Genomic DNA, 17,912 nt, shown 5'->3' with positions numbered 1-17,912 from the left:
CTCAGTTGTTAAAAGACTAGGCCTCTCACCAGACGAAGTTAGAGCAGCGTGCTACCATCAGGAAAATGATTATTTTCTGTGCAGAAATGGTTGAAGAGGCCAAGGCAGTCATTAAATGCAAACCAAGAAGCACACATTTTTCACTATGATACCACGTTTGACCTGGGCAATTTTTATGTTTCGCCCCTTGTTTTCCGTCATGTAGCATTTCAAGAGGCACCTGTCCTGATACAGTATCATCGGTAACAATTGTGTACAAGCAACCTAGCTAAAAAAAAAATACTGGGGCTAGCGGTCATTAGTTACATTTCAACCACAGCGATTCCCTAATTGAGGCGCAACAGAGTTCACCGGCAAATGCAGGAACACCGGAAATAATAACTAAACCAATGAATGAGAAATGGTGGAGGCTACCAGAACGAAGAGAGACATTTTTCCGAATAAACGTGGTGAGTGAAAAACGTAATTACATTGCTCACTCCCTACCCGGTATGTCATTCTACTGTTATACGACTGTATGCGTTGTTTGTTGGCAACCTTGATATTTACGAAGTTTTTGGAACGGATTCCTGTTGGAACGTTCCTCAAATTATACCCACCCTTTCCCAGCTGCCCACTGCACTGAAGATAGGAAACACTGTCAACACCGACAAATCCACTATAATTGAGAATTTCAATAAGCATTTTTCTACGGCTGGCCATGCTTTCCACCTGGCTACCCCTACCCAGGTCAACAGCACTGCACCCCCCACAGCTACTCGCCCAAGCCTTCCCCATTTCTCTTTCTCCCAAATCCAGTCAGCTGATGTTCTGAAAGAGCTGAAAAATCTGGACCCCTACAAATCAGCCGGGGCTAGATAATCTGGACCCTTTCTTTCTAAAATTATCTGCTGAAATTGTTGCCACCCCTATTACTAGCCTGTTCAACCTCTCTTTCGTGTCGTCTGAGATTCCCAAAGATTGGAAAGCAGCTGCGGTCATCCCCCTCTTCAAAGGGGGGGACACTCTTGACCCAAACTGCTACAGACCTATATCTATCCTACCCTGCCTTTCTAAGGTCTTCGAAAGCCAAGTCAACAAACAGATTACCGACCATTTCGAATCCCACCATACCTTCTCCGCTATGCAATCTGGTTTCAGAGCTGGTCATGGGTGCACCTCAGCCACGATCAAGGTCCTAAACGATATCTTAACCGCCATCGATAAGAAACAATACTGTGCAGCTGTATTCATTGACCTGGCCAAGGCTTTCGACTCTGTCAATCACCACATCCTCATCGGCAAACTCAACAGCCTTGGTTTCTCTAATGATTGCCTCGCCTGGTTCACCAACTACTTCTCTGATAGAGTTCAGTGTGTCAAATCGGAGGGTCTGTTGTCCGGGCCTCTGGCAGTCTCTATGGGGGTGCCACAGGATTCAATTCTTGGACCGACTCTCTTCTCTGTATACATCAATGATGTCGTTCTTGCTGCTGGTGAGTCTCTGATCCACCTCTACGCAGACGACACTATTCTGTATACTTCTGGCCCTTCTTTGGACACTATGTTAACAACCCTCCAGGCAAGCTTCAATGCCATACAACTTTCCTTCCGTGGCCTCCAATTGCTCTTAAATACAAGTAAAACTAAATGCATGCTCTTCAACCGATCGCTGCCTGCACCTGCCCGCCTGTCCAACATCACTACTCTGGACGGTTCTGACTTAGAATATGTGGACAACTACAAATACCTAGGTGTCTGGTTAGACTGTAAACTCTCCTTCCAGACTCACATCAAACATCTCCAATCCAAAGTTAAATCTAGAATTGGCTTCCTATTCCACAAAAAAGCATCCTTCACTCATGCTGCCAAACATACCCTTGTAAAACTGACCATCCTACCAATCCTCGACTTCGGTGATGTCATTTACAAAATAGCCTCCAATACCCTACTCAATAAATTGAATGCAGTCTATCACAGTGCCATCCGTTTTGTCACCAAAGCCCCATATACTACCCACCACTGCGACCTGTACACTCTCGTTGACTGGCCCTCGCTTCATACTCGTCGCCAAACCCACTGGCTCCAAGTCATCTACAAGACCCTGCTAGGTAAAGTCCCCCATTATCTCAGCTCGCTGGTCACCATAGCAGCACCCACCTGTAGCATGCGCTGCAGCAGGTATATCTCTGGTCACCCCCAAAACCAATTCTTCCTTTGGCCGCCTCTCCTTCCAGTTCTCTGCTGCCAATGACTGGAACGAACTACAAAAATTCTCTGAAACTGGAAACACTTATCTCCCTCACTAGCTTTAAGCACCAGCTGACAGAGCAGCTCATAGATTACTGCACCTGTACATAGCCCATATATAATTTAGCCCAAACAACTACCTCTTTCCCTACTGTATTTATTTTGCGCCTTTGCACCCCATTATTCTTATCTCTACTTTGCACATTCTTCCACTGCAAACCAACCATTCCAGTGTTTTTACTTGCTATATTGTATTTACTTCGCCACCATGGCCTTTTTATATTTTTATTTTATTTTTATATTTTTTTGCCTTCACCTCCCTTATCTCACCTCACTTGCTCACATTGTATATAGACTTATTTTTCTACTGTATTATTGACTGTTTGTTTTACTCCATGTGTAACTCTGTGTTGTTGTATGTGTCGAACTGCTTTGCTTTATCTTGGCCAGGTCGCAATTGTAAATGAGAACGTGTTCTCAATTTGCCTACCTGGTTAAATAAAAGGGATATAAAAAATATATATATATAAAAAAAATTGTGTACAATTTTCTGTGTGCATCTAACATAGCAAGCGTAAAAGTGTATCCGTCCAGAGATCTGTATATAATTGTAACGCTCGTCGTCATATTCCTCCTTCTCGGATGAGGAAGAGCATGGATCAGACCAACACGCAGCGAGGTATGTGGACATAATGATTTATTAGACAAAACGACGAAACAAAAAATAACACTTTAGAAAAACAAAATAACAAAACGAACTAAACAGACCTAAACTTACGAACTTACATGAAACGAAGAACACACGAACAGGAACAGACAAACCGAAAACAGTCCCGTGTGGTAACATGTACTGACACGGAAGACAACCACACACAAACAAACAGTGTGAACATACCTACCTTAATATGGCTCTCAATCAGAGGAAGTGAAAAACACCTGCCTCTAATTGAGAGCCATATCAGGTCACCCTAAACCAACATAGAAACAGAAAACATAGACTGCCCACCCACACTCACGTCCTGACCAACTAACACATACAAAACTAACAGAAACCAGGTCAGGAACGTGACTATAATGATGTCTCTGCCCTAACAATGGGAGTTGTTGTCAAAGGCAGGCGACAAGTTGAGGTCCAAAATAAGAACATAGAAACACATTTGGCTTATTTTGGACTGATTTTGGCAACCTCTCTGATCTCTGTCCAAAACTGAAGAAACTGGCACAATTGGATTGTAGTTAATTATCATGTTTCTGAGCTGAACTAGGTTGAATATTTGCTTAATGAAAATGACAACTCCCTTCAGCCCCTTGTCCCACATAGTTTACTTAATTTCTGTCGTGAATTATTTAATTTCTCTCTAGAGAAATGGCACTCTGGGCTCACATAAAAAAACAAACTAGATTGAATTCAATTAATTGAACAGACGGTCAATGAGTTGTTTAATGACCGGAAAAAATATGAAATGACGGTTAATCGCTCAGCACTACTGATTAACAGAACAGAATGACGGCCACTCTCATTTCTGAGTAAGCTTTGCAACCAAACTTCACAAAGCATATTCATTGTCAGTAATACTCAGGCATACTCAGTGCTGTGAGCTGCTCTCTGATGGTCTGGATCCACTGCTGACGCAGCGCCCCCTCTGAACAGTGGAAGGTGACGTCACTACACCGCCAGCGGTGCTGCCTCGCTCTCTCCACATAAGACACTGTGGAAGGGGGACGCGAAGGGGTGACAGGGTACAGAGGCTTAACAAAACAAATTTACATTGCGGTATTATCTACCATATTGAGCATGGTGAAGTTATTAATTACACTGGATGGTATATCAATACACCCAGTCACTACAAAGATACAGGCGTCCTTCCTAGCTCACTTGACGGGGACGAAGGAAACCGCTCAGGGATTTCAACATGAGGCTAATTGTGACTTTAAAACAGTTGCAGAGTTTAATGGCTGTGATAGGAGAAAACTGAGGATGAATCAACAACATTGTAGTTACTCCACAATACTAACCTAATTAACAGAGTGAAAAGGAAGCCTGTACAGAATACAAATATTCCAAAACATATTTGCAACAAGGCACTAAAGTAATACTGCAAACAAAGTGGCAAAACAATTCACTTTTTGTCCTGAATACAAAGGTGTTATGTTTGGGACAAATCCAATACATTACTGAGTATCACTCTTCATATTTTCAAGCATAGTGGTGGCTGCATCATGTTACGGGTATGCTTGTATCGTTAAGGACTGGAGTTTATCAGGATAAAAAAAGAAGAAACGGAGCTAAGCGCAGTCTGCTTTCCACCAGACACTGGGTGATTAATTCACCTTTCAGCAGGAAAATACCCTAAAACACAATGCCATATGTATAATGGAGTTGCTTACCAGAAGACAGTGAATGTTTGAGTGGCCGAGTTACAGTTTTGACATAAAGTTACTTGAAAATCGATGGCAAGGCCTGAAAATGGTTCTCCAGCAATGTTCAACAACCAAATTTGATAGAGCTCGAATAATTTCTTGAAAGAAATGGGCAAATGTTGCACAATCCAGGTGTGGAAAGCGCTTAAGAGACTTACCCAGAAAGACTCACAGCTGTAATCGCTACCAAAGGTGCTTCTAAAGTATTTACTGAGGGGTGTGAATACTTATGCAAATGATATCTATGCATTTCATTTTTCATAAATTTGCAACAATTTCTAAAACATGTTTTAATTTTGTCATTATGGGGTATTGTGTGTAGATGGGTGAGAATTTTTATTTTAATCTATTTTGAATTCAGGCTGTATAAACAAAATGTGGAATAAGTCAAGGGGTATGAATACTTTCTGAAAGCACTGTATATGGTAGAGACATGGTTTGGACTATCGTTTTTCAGAAGCAATTCTCTATTGAATGGGCATATTTGTATAAACTTGAGTGAACTCATAATTTTATGGGTAATCACACTACATATTGAATGCATTATCTGTAGATTGCTCTAGATGATCAACAAATTGTACCTGTGAATGCATATGGATAGGCCTCAGTCAGTTTCTGGGGCATTTTCTGCCATCATCTTTCGTCCCGCCGTCCACATCGAGCTCCCGGACTGCTAGGATCTCAGACACGGACACGCTGTGGCTGGTACCTGTTAAACACACCAAATCAATCTGTCACAATGTGGCAGGAACCAGAGATGTACCCTTTAGAAATTAAATGTATTGGAAAAGCACACACACACACACACACACACACAAAACAAGAGAGACTATGTGCCAGGATCTCAAGCCCTTTTTTACCTACCCAAACAAACTTGGCTGGCTGTATCAATTACAGCTTGGATAGCTTCCTGCTAATAAAGTTCATGTGATGAGATGGGAGCTCTAATGGGCTATTAACAGTTTGATTTCAGCATTAGGGTGGAGCTAGTGTTGGACAGAGAAGGCAAGGAGGGGGAGAACCATTAGTGTTGTATAGCTGTTGACTGCTCCTGCCATAGAAAGCACTACTGATGGATAATAGAAGGGGATCATTTGGAGAAAGATTAGATCAATCACTATGGACCAAACAATACCATATTGTTAGGGCAACTCCTACATTAATGGTGCCTGTTATTACCACCATTTTCCTGAAGTCATTATCATGAGCCGATCCTGCATTCATTTGTTTTTGTGCCCACAGCAGTTCTATAACAGCTCTATAGGGAATCAGGGAAACATTAATGACCTCGTGAGACTTCTGTGTTGATCATTCATTCATGATAGAAAGAGTGGGAGGTCCCGGTGCACAACTGAGCAAGAGGACAAGTACATTAGAGTGTCTAGTTTGAGAAACAGACGGCTCACAAGTTCTCAACTGGCAGCTAGGGCTGGGCGATAAATCAATATCAATAATTAATCGAGGTAATTACTTCCCTCAATAACTATATAAAACATTTAGATTCATTTTTGATAATGTCGATATAGAATAATTAGGTACAGCAGTCCATTTCACCTCTGTGACGCAGCAGGAATGTGCAGAGAAGTGACAATATGCACGTGGAGAGGTATACGCCCACTAAAAACCACTTAGCACCTCGAGTAATGAAATAGCCACTATTAACCACGAAAAATGAGTGATGTAGGCGAAAACAGCGGCTGTGATAGCCATGGAGAAGGAGCAGCTTCCAACGAAGAAATCATTGATAAAAAGGGTTAAACTGTTTCAGTAATTTGAAAGTGGTTTGGCTTTTTGAAGTCCGACAAAGAGCAGAGCAATGTTCGGGGGATATTGTGCCATAGACAGGTGGCTACGAAGTCTGGTAATACGACAAACCTTTTTCAACATCCAAATCACTCTTAGGAACATGCAGGAAGTTTGAGTTTGCACCACGGTATTGATAAACGCCCCTCGAGTACCAGCCAATCTAGGGATGTTTGCCCGAAGCAGTCAACACTGACAGCGTTTATGCCCTACAAACAAACATAGAAAAGACATCACAAATGCTATTATACATTGCATTGCTAAGGACATGCTACTGTCACGGCCCCTCTGCATTGCAGGGGCGGTTCCTCCTGCAGGCAGAGGAGGGTCGTTAGTGATTGGAGCCACCTGGGCTCAGGGTATTTAAACTGCTTCACTAACCACTCGTCTCTCTCTCTCTGCTCCTCCAGGTATGATCCTGTTTTGTTTGTTCCTTTGTAGTTTTACGTAGTTTTCACTCGGTCATATTCACACACAGATTCACGCATCCCTGCACTTTACATTCACCCTACATTATGATACTTTCACACCTCATTCCTTTATCTTTGTTTAAAGTTAATAGTTTTTGGTTTATAATAAAGAACCTTTTTGATTGGCCTATACCTGTTGTTCGTGTCCCCTCATTTTTGCCACAGGCTATGAGCCGGCCTGTGACACTACCAATTAGCACCGTCGAAAAGGTCTCAAGAGGCTTATCAATTTAATTGACCACAGGTAAGTGCTCCCTGGCTGAAAACATGGAACAATTTTCCTTTAAGTATAATTTTATGTGTAGCTCACATAATAAAAAAAAAGTAAACCTTATTTAACTAGGCAAGACAGTTAAGAACAACTTCTTATTTACAATGACGGTCTATTGGGGAACAGTGGGTTAACTGCCTTGTTCAGGGGTAGAACGACAGATTTTTACCTTTTCAGCTCGGGGATTCAATCTAACAATCTTTCGGTTACTGGCCCAATGCTCTAACCACGGTTTGTTCAGGGATTCTTGAGTTTGAAGCAGACATGCACCTTTTAAACATTCGATTAATATCGTGATAATTATCATTATCGAATGAAAAAATATAAATATCGTGCTAATTTATTTGCCAGCCCTACTGGCAGCTTCATTAAATAGTACCCGCAAAACACCAGTCTCAACATCAACAGTGAAGCTGCCAGTTGAGGACTTGTGAGGTGTCTGCTTATCAAACTAGACACTAATGTACTTGTCCTCTTGATCAGTTGTGCACCGGGGCCTCCCACTCTTTCTATTCTGGTTAGGGCCAGTTTGCGCTGCTCTGTGAAGGGAATAGTACACAACAATGTACGAGATCTTCAGTTTCTTCGCAATTTCTCGCATGGACTAGCCTTCATTTCTCAGAACAAGAATAGACTGACGGGTTTCAGAAGAAAAATCTTTGTTTCTGGCCATTTTGAGCCTGTGACACATCTGTGATCGAGGAAATCAACCCAAAGCATGAAGAGAGGGATGGCAACCAGAATGATGACCCCCAAGAGTGATGGGAAGAAATACAGAAGTGATGCAGAATGTTCAGATGGTGATGACAGTAAAAGTGCCAAAACACACCAAAAGAAGACAACAGACAAAGAGAAAAATGAAACGACGGAAGCACTCCTGACCGAGGAAAAAGGTAACAGTAGTGATGATGGTTTCACTGGGATGAAACAAAAGGATGGACATAAAAATATGCTTGTTGGCGAGAAGGTTGCTACAAATTACTGTCAGAATGATCAACCAGCAAATGTCAAAGTTCAGAACAACCTGGCAGGTGATATAGACTGGTCAGAGAGTGACTACAGCGAGATTGAGGAAATATTCACTGAGGACATTAGTGAAGAATTAAAGGAAACGGATGAGGAGGAGGAGGTTGAAGAAAAGGCAGATATTGAGAGTGATGAGAGAACAGGAAGAAATGTGATAAGTGAATGTGATGATGATAAGAGTGGGAAACCAAACATGAAGAAAGGCATGGTTGACAAAGACAATACGGACAACAACATTGAGAAAGACAAAACAACCCAAAGCAACACAAAGAGAGAGGAGGGTGAGAGAAAAGAGGGTCAAAGCCAAGACACAGAGACATACAAAACCAATGGAGCGACAGAATCTGACGAGCTCACTTTGGCTCCTGGAAAGGGGTCAGATAGCAATGACAGTGAGAGTGTCAAATCCAACCAAGAGAAAGAAAAGGATGACCAAAAGGACAGTTAGAGAGTCAGGAGGAGAAGGAGGACAGGGTACTTGCTGGAGCAGAGGGAGACTCAGCATCCTCAGGAAGACCAATCGGAAACGTGCAAAGGTAAAAAATACAGTTGTTTGGCATCATATGTAAATTATCACTGATCTGTCATTAAATGTAGTGAACTCCACTGATATCAATGACACTTACCTTTTCACACCTTTGTCATCTCTTTCAGATTTTTCCATTTTCGCAGCGGCAACGGTTAAGACTCAGGGCCCAGGCGAGGATCAACTAGCAATTGAAGGAAAGACTAACGACACTCAGACAGAACAGGCAGCAAAGGTCAAAGGTGAAAAGGACCAGGACATTGACTGGTCAGAGAGTGACAGTGAGACTGAGGAAATTACAGCCGATTTTGAGATTGATGAGGAAACGGACCAACCAGCAACGTGCGGAGGTAAGAAGGCAGTCAGTGGAATTACAATGAGGAGTGCTGATCTTGTTTGACAGCATGTGAAAATCATCACTAATATTTTAGAATTGTAGGAAACTCCCGTGATATCATTAACACTTACCTTTTCACACACCATTTTTTTCAAATGTCAGACTACTCCATCTCAGTTGCTGAGGAGGTTAACCTCTCTGGGGTAGGTGGGACGCAATCGTCCCACCCGGCCAATAGCCAGGGAAAATACAGAGCGCTATATTCAAATAAAATGATATAAATATCAAACTTTCATTAAATCACACATGTAAGATATCAAATTAAAGCTACACTCGTTGTGAATCCAGCCAACATGTCAGATTTCAAAAAGGCTTTTCGACGAAAGCATAAGATGCTATTATCTGATGATAGCACAACAGTAAACAAAGATAGTAGCATATTTCAACACTGCAGGCACGACACAAAACGCAGAAATAAAAATATAATTCATGCCTTACCTTTGACGAAATTATTTTGTTGGCACTCCAATATGTCCCATAAACATCACAAATGGTCCTTTTGTTCGATTAATTCCGTCGATATATATCCAAAATGTCAATTTATTTGGCGCGTTTCATCCAGAAAAACACAGCTTCCAACTTGCGCAACGTCACTACAAAATATATCAAAAGCTACATGTAAACTTTACCAAAACATTTTGAACTACTTTTGTAATACAACGTTAGGGATTTTTAACGTTAATAATCGATCAATTTGAAGACGGGATGATCTGTGTTCAATACAAAAAGAAAACAAACTGACGCAACTTTTTTGGTAATGCGCCTCTCTCAAACAATTTACTTCAAGTGACCCTCCTTTACGATGGCCGTACTCCTCATTTCACAAAGGAATAACCTCAACCAATTTCCAAAGACTGGTGACATCCAGTAGAAGCGGTAGGAACTGCAAACAAGTCCCTTAGAAATCTGGTGTCCCAATGAAACCTCATTGAAAAGACCGTGACCTCAAAAGAATAAAAATTCTGAATGGTTTGTCCTCGGGGTTTTGCCTGCTACATAAGTTCTGTTATGCTCACAGACATGATTCAAACAGTTTTAGAAACTTCCGAGTGTTTTCTATCCAAATCTACTAATAATATGCATGTCTTATATTCTGGGGATGAGTAGAAGGAAGTTGAAATTGGGCAGGCTATTAATCCAAAAGTGAAAATGCTGCCCCCTACCCCGAAGAAGTTTTAAGTGATGCAGCTTTCTAATAACGGCCGAAGATGTCACATGCGTTTCCCAAAACACCATGCAGAGAGAACGTTCACTAAGTGCATCGTTGGATGTCGATACTGATTGAAAGAAAGGCAGGGCTGCTCTGTGATCAGATTTCTTCATTCAAATCTTACCTTAACATTAGAATTATTCCACAATACTGATGACGGATCAGCTCCTAGAGAGCTATTACCACCTTATGGCTGCAAAATATTGAGGCGACTTATTCTGACGCTTACCCTATAATAATGCACTAAATCACAGATTCATTTGGCACATGTAGTTAAACATCATGAAATATGTATTGAGGCAAAAATTACAGACCGTGTAGTCTACAAATAGAAGTCAATTGACTGAAGATTAAATTGATTTCAATATGATTGAAATACAGGGCTATGTAGCCTACTGAACTTTGCTTGTTGAATTAAACAGCTTGTTTCTATGTTTAGGGGAGATCTTCTGTGTAGAAAGTGATGCAGAAGGGCAAAAAAAGCATTTAACAAAGCACTAGCTGTACTACGAGTGGTCTGAGGCAGCGTTTTCAACTGCAACTTGACTAATTATGGTTTTTTCGAAACAGCTCTGAGATTTAACAACGCTCCTATGAAGGTTCTAACGATGAACATAGCCTTATGATGGTTTTGGGAAACCGGGCCCTGGATTATAACATATTGATATAATGTTGAATGCTGAGATAGTTTATTAGCATGTTCAAGGCGCTTCTCTTATTTCTGTTTTTCTGTGTGTATTAATGTCCATTCTCTCAATTTTCTTGTCATATTTGTCTGTGTTTGCTGCAGCTGGAGGACAGACTCAGAACACTCAGACAGACCAGGCAGCAAAGGTCAAAGGTGAACAGGACCTGGACATTGACTTGTCAGAGAGTGACTATGATAGTGAGGGAACAATGGATAGTGACAATGAGTACATAGGTAAAGACGAATGGACAAAGTGGAGTGTGGACATTGAGGAAAAGAAAGCGTGTACACAACTCCAACATGATGGAAATACAGCTGAGAGACATCATTAACCAAGAGAAGAAAAAGCTCCAGCCAGCAAAAGGCAAAGGTGAGAGAGAGAGAGAGAGAGAGAGAGAGAGAGAGAGAGAGAGAGAGAGAGACAGAGAGACAGAGACTGGACAGTGTAGAGAATCAGGAAGGGACAAGCAAACAGACCAGACAACCACAGTGTAAAGGTAGGACCAGGCAAAGTGACAGGGGACTCGAACAGAAAACATTTCATTCTCTGTGGTTTAATAGCGAAGAGCACCATTGCTCTCTCCCAAAAGTTAGGTTGGTGCGTAAAACCCGTTCAAATAAGTAAAACAGTGCGATGGTCTGCACTCGAAAAGATGTCGCATAAAGCTTACGTCATTTTTAGATTTAAAAAATATACATTTGAACTGCATCAGGGATGGTGTACACAGATGTTTCGGCTTTGCAGCCTTCTTCAGGGTGGTTTAGCATCACTCAGACGACGCCATCTTAATCCACATGGGGAGCCTAATAAAACTATTACATTTAAGTAACAGCAGTGTATCTCACTAAGGTACTGAGTTATGTGTGACTGCAGTTTATTAACACAGTACTCCTCTAGTGCATTGAAACAGCTTATAGGCCTTAACTATACTTTTATTGCTGTGTGTTATTGTCCTATTAAAATCTCCATTCATGTATAATCCTTTCTGTCCTTAGATTACTCTATTTTCACTGCATCAGGGCTAAAGAGCAAGGACCCGTATGATCAACAGCCAGTAAAATGAAAAGGTAAAACATGAAGGGGGATAGAGAGGGACAGACTTTTCACAAAGTATTTGATGGCACAGTGAGGTATAGGTAAAAAGGATGAGAGATATAGAGAGAGAGAGACAAAGAGAGAAAAAGAGAGGCAGACAGACAGACAGAGCAAGACAGACAGACAGACAGACAGAGACAGAGATAGAGGCAGACATACAGTAAATTACTCAAATGTCAAACGTAAGCACATTCCATTCGTTCCCATGTGAATATGCTTTGCTCCCATAGGAGAATGATCGAGGCTAAAAGTCCGTATTAGCATGGGTAGTGCCATTGAGGGCTTCCACCATTTCAATGTAGTCAACTAGGTGGGACCTCATTGGCTGATCTTTCCTGGTGAACTTGTTGTAGTCATGTCCAACGGTCATCTTGACGGATCAGCCAATCGTGAAGAAGAAAAATTACTACTTCAAAATGGAGATAGCCTCAATGGCACTGCCAGTGCTGTTAGACGCTATAATGCCACAGACACAAAGAGGAGTCCCCTGTCTCTATGTTTGCTCCTCGTCTGAATCTCAGGTGACAAGGGATGCCGTACTATGGCTCAGTTTACACAGGCAGCCAAATTCTGATCTTTTTTTCACTAAATGGTCTTTTGACCTGTAAAATATCTAATGTGAAAATATCTGATTTGTACGTTTGTTTATGTGTAACTCTGTGTTGTTGTTTTTGTCGCACTGCTGTGCTTTATCTTGGCCAGGTTGCAGTTGTAAATGAGAACTTGTTCTCAACTGGCCTACCTGGTTAAATAAAGGTGAAATAAATAAAACAATGAACTTGGAGTCTGTAGTTGTACACAGTGAAGCATTGAGGATGAGTAATTGCGTTCTTAGAGTGATGTCATAATGGATCATGCGGTCATAAGAAGATAGAATCCTCTTGCTATTAGGCTAGAATCTTAGGTGGGAGAACATTCCTAGAGAAGGTTAGTTGGAGACGGTCATCATATTGGTAAGTCATGTTTATTCATTTTTCCAAAAGTTATGGTGAATCTACTATAATGGAGAGGACGGTTTTAGGCAAATATGATAGAAATCCGTAGCCTACTGTGAGTATCTAACTCCTGTCTTATGTTTAAATTAATATTTTCTTGGTTAAAGATTGGTTTGCATTAACAGCATAGTGTACTGTACTATAAACATTTTGAAAAGATTTTTGCATAATTGGTTGGTCACAGCTTTTTAAGTTTGGATACAGGGCAGTCTTATGGCGAGATGCAAAATAATGTATTAGAGACACTAGAAATGTAGGCATTGATGAAAGACACCGCATAGGTTAAATGCTTTAATAGTGGTTTGAATGAATGCATGTCAATTGTGTTTAGGGAAACTGGGAGGTTATGTTTTTTGGAAATACTGTCACTATAATCACAGGATACATAGCCACAGGGGGTAGGGGTGCTGCAGCACCCCCTGATACATTGTAATAAATAAATACATGTTTAATTTTTTATTATTACAAATGTTTTTTTACACCAAATTAGTGCACTAGGCCTTTGAGTGGAGAAAAATACTCAACAGCAGAGCGGAGAAAAATATTCCTCAGCACCCGCCCACACATCTTCCCTCATCCCTGATAGTGTGCTATGGTTCTTACTGCTAAGAGGTTAGAGGTACAGAGGGCTATATACCCTTTTCACACTACTGAGCCAATTCAGCCAAACGTTACATTGCTATTGTGTGAGACACAATGTGTGATGTCACAGTGTGAAACACAATGTCAATTTCATAGAATTAGGAATTAGAATACTAGAATGGAAATGAACCTTCTTATGATTGTCCAAAAGTCAGCCATGTTGGTCAGGGAGTTGGTTAACCATGGTTTCCCAGTGCTGTGATAGGATATTGTGTAAAACAATTGGTATAAAAACTGTATTTCCAATTAATTATATGACAACATTTTAGGTTGACTATAATTTCATTACATCACATGCCTTACTTTTATTTTCCTGCATAAGTAAAAGCAGGAAATGCATCACCTATGCCGCTACAGCCATTCATTCCAATTAGAATGGTTTTGGATTTCTCCCTGACCAAGATGGCTGCCATTTTCACCCCATTATGGAACTTTGATAGTTTATGACGTAGCCCCTCTAGTAATTTAATAGGATCTCTATGGTCAAAATATGGTTGAGAGGTGATATTCTAGAGATGGTTAGAGCAGGAATAGAAATATAATTGCTAGAAAGGACATCCCTATTCAATTCAATGTCGTGCTGATGGGTGCACCCTTAGCAAAGCAGGAAGTGTCCTCCATTAACCAAGAAGTACAGGATTGTATTGTGCTCATTATTTAATGTCAACTGACATTACACACATTTCAATGAGAAGTCCTTGCCATGGCGTTTCAAATAACAATGGCAATTGTGTATAACAATGCCAAGCTAGCCATTTTGAGTGTAACCGTGAGAGGGTGCAGTCAAATTGCTGGGGTCTGAGGGGATATTTCCATTCTACACATTCTATTTATATGAGAGTAGTTTGCAGAAGGGTTTTAGAAGTTTGCACAAAGACACAGAAGTAAAATAAACTTCCAATTGACAATCTGCAGGGAAAATTGTCAGTAATTTTAACAATAATACAATTTCTGTCAATTTGGAATATACTGTACACTAAGGTCAAATTCATCTTTGGCAATTGGGTAAAAAGGAAAGATGGAACTGTTAAAAGTGATGTGCTTGATGCCTTTTGATGCCGATGACGTCTTTAGATTGTTTAAGGATTTGTTTTCCTTTAGCAGCATTCTGCAGGATGCTAACATTTACCAACTCTCTTTTAGAGCTCATTCGTTATGGAAGTGCAGAGTATTGGTCAGAGCGACTGGCATTTTGAGGTGGGCCTGCTAAGGAAAGAGGTGGGCCTGCTAAAGCAATGGGCCTGTATGGAGGAGACGAGACAGATAGAGAGACAGAAGATGGAGATGTATGGAGAAGAGAGACAACAGCAGGATTACCAGTATCTGGAGATGAATAGACAGAAGGTGTTGAAGGAGGTGGAGAGGGACAGACTTGAGAGGATGAAGAGGGAGGAGAAGAAGGAGCTTGCAAAAATAAATCAGATGAAGGATGAAGAGTTGCTGTTAATGGAAATTAGAATGAGGGAAAGGACGAGAGAGATGGAGGAGGAGTGGAGGAGGTTCAGGGAGAAATCTGAGAGGCAGAAGGTAGAGAAACAGATGGAGCTCCAGAAGAAGAGACAGGAGGAGAGAGATGAGTGGGAGATATCTGAAAAGAAGAGCATGGAGGAATGGAAAGAGTTTCACAGGAAGGAAGAAGACTACAGAAAGGAAGAGGAATGGATGGAAGCAGAAAGGAAGAGAAAGATGGGAGAAGTACAAGACATGCTGAAAATGCTGCAAACCAGTCTAACGAAGAAACTGAGTGATGGAAAGAGAAGAGACCTGGAAGAGAGAAAGGAAGATGAAAATAATATGGGAGAAAAGTGTGTTAAGGAAGCAAGGGAAAGAGACAGGAGAGAGCTCCTGAAAGAAAAGAGGCGGAGACAGATTGCAGAAGAAAAATTGACACACATGGAGAAACAAATGATGGAGAGGGAGGGGGAGGGGGAGAAAGAACTTGAGAGTCAAATTAGAGAAGATATGAGAAAAAGAGAAGAGGAAAGAAAGCATGAGGAGGAAATTAAAATGAAGAGACTGGAAGAGGACCTAATGAAAGAAAAGAAGCAGAGACAGATTGCAGAAGAAAATATGACACACATGGAGAAACAAATAAGACAGCTGGAGGAGAGGGAGGAGGAGAGAGAACTTGAGAGTCAGATTAGAGAAGATATGAGAAAGCATGAGGAGGAAATGAAAATGAGGAAACTGGAAGACATGAAGAATGAAATGTTTGGGAAAATTAGAGAGTTGGAGGAGAGGATGATAAAGATGGAAAGACAGCATGCAGAGAAGACCACGATGGAGGAGGAGAAGGAGGAAAGAAAGAGGGTGGAAGACACAGTGAGGATGAAAGATTTTTCCATTTTCGCAGCGGCAACGGTTAAGACTCAGGGCCCAGGTGAGGATCAACTAGCAATTGAAGGAAAGACAAACGACACTCAGACAGACCAGGCAGCAAAGGTCAAAGGTGAACAGGACCTGGACATTGACTGGTCAGAGAGTGACTATGATAGTGAGGGAACAATGGATAGTGACAATGAGTACACAGGTAAAGACGAATGGACAAAGTGGAGAGTGGACATTGAGGAAAAGAAAGCGTGTACACAACTCCAACATGATGGAAATACAGCTGAGAGAGACGACATAAACCAAGAGAAGAAAAAGGTCCAGCCAGCAAAATGCAAAGGTGAGAGAGAGAGAGAGAGAGAGAGAGAGAGAGAGAGAGAGACCACTAGCTGATAAGGAGAAGTTCAGATTGTGAAGTGAGCATGAATTCCCTCAGTATGTTTATCTATCTTTTCCCTTGCCCACCTCTCTCCCCCGGAAGATGTATCCATCTTTTCAGCTGGTGCTCACACTCAGCAGACCCAGCAATGCAAAGGTAAGAAAGAGGAGGGGTGCAGCATTATGAATTGTTGTGTCACATAAGACCCACTACTCACTGGGCACAAACTGGTTGAATCACCCTTCTTTCCACAAAAAAATCATCTATTTTATAACATGACATTGAATCAATATGGAAAACTACTTGGATTTGCAAAATGTCATCAATGTAAAGGAATTTCAGGAATGTTTTTTTCCACACAACTTTTAATCTAAATACAATTACATGGTTTACATTTTGTTGATTTCACATTAGTTGTCAACTCAATCAAATGTAAATCTAAACTAGAAGTTAAACTGGCGTTCATTTGTTCATTTGAAAGCATGTTCAGTATGAAAGCATCGTCAACACTGTACATCTTTTAGTGTTTAAAGTATTATTATCAAACACACTCCTTTTGATATTAACACCAGTAATTTGACTTTATCTTGTCAGATGTCTCCATGGTTACTGCAACTGAGTCAAAGACTCTGAAACCTCAGGAGGACCAGCCAGCAATGTGCAAAGGTGAAAAAGGCTAGAATTACCATATTGATGCAATGATGCGTGCTGAGCTAGCTTGAAAGCTGTGTCTCTGTGTTATATCTGTTAGTGATGTCCCTTCCTCTTTTCTCTTGTCTGTGTTTGCTGCAGCTGGAGGAAAGACTAACACTACTCAGACAGACCAGGCAACAAAGGTCAAAGGTGAACAGGACCTGGACATTGACACAGACTGGTCAGAGAGTGACTATGATAGTGACGATGGATTCATAACTGAAGAAGTATGGCAAAAGCGGAAAGAGGACAATGAGAAGAAAAGACAAAACAAAGATTACACAGTTACACCATTACCGAATACAGATAGGATTGATGGAGAGATCTCAAGAGAAAAGATTGGAAAGATAAACCAAGATCAGAGGGCTGCAGCGGAGGGAAAGACTCAGAACCCTCAGACATATCAGCCAGTAAAGGTCAAAGGTGAAAGTGACCTGACAAGTGGGGGAATGAACCAAGAGAAGACAGAGATAGAGGTCCTTCAGGGGTCTCGTCAGGAACAGCCAGCTAAGTGTAAAGGTCAGGAGGGTTGGAGGACCATGCTATAACCAGTAGAGCTGTTATTTTACATTTAACATTTACATTTTAGTCATAGAGCAGATGCTCTTATTCAGAGCGACTATACTGGCCCCCTGTGGGAATCGAAAACACAAGCCTGGTGTTGCAAGCACCATGAAATACCAACTGAGACACACTAAGCTCTAAATAACAGCAATGATGTTTATTTCCAAACCCCCC

At 41.2% G+C, this 17,912-nt stretch overlaps 1 protein-coding gene and 1 pseudogene across 2 annotated transcripts; both read left to right on the top strand.

The window, feature by feature from the left end:
* The first annotated feature begins 7,753 nt into the window (after nucleotides 1-7,753).
* On the top strand, nucleotides 7,754-12,105 carry LOC129849556 (uncharacterized; annotated as a pseudogene).
* Nucleotides 12,106-14,166: 2,061 nt separating this feature from the next.
* LOC129849557 (trichohyalin-like) lies at nucleotides 14,167-17,901 on the top strand. Of its 2 annotated transcripts, XM_055916386.1 has the most exons (4): nucleotides 14,167-16,442; nucleotides 16,584-16,637; nucleotides 17,076-17,147; nucleotides 17,274-17,901. In XM_055916386.1, exons 1-4 carry the CDS (start codon nucleotides 14,930-14,932, stop codon nucleotides 17,720-17,722), a joined length of 2,088 nt encoding a protein of 695 aa, XP_055772361.1. In that variant the 5' UTR covers nucleotides 14,167-14,929; the 3' UTR covers nucleotides 17,723-17,901. The 2 variants fall into 2 exon arrangements, with proteins under 2 accessions (XP_055772361.1, XP_055772362.1); XM_055916387.1 differs by lacking the exon at nucleotides 17,076-17,147.
* The last annotated feature ends 11 nt before the right edge of the window (nucleotides 17,902-17,912 follow it).

The sequence above is a fragment of the Salvelinus fontinalis genome, unplaced genomic scaffold (assembly GCF_029448725.1).
Source record: "Salvelinus fontinalis isolate EN_2023a unplaced genomic scaffold, ASM2944872v1 scaffold_1533, whole genome shotgun sequence".
Lineage (NCBI taxonomy): Eukaryota > Metazoa > Chordata > Actinopteri > Salmoniformes > Salmonidae > Salvelinus > Salvelinus fontinalis.
This window is presented reverse-complemented; position numbering and strand designations above follow the sequence as displayed.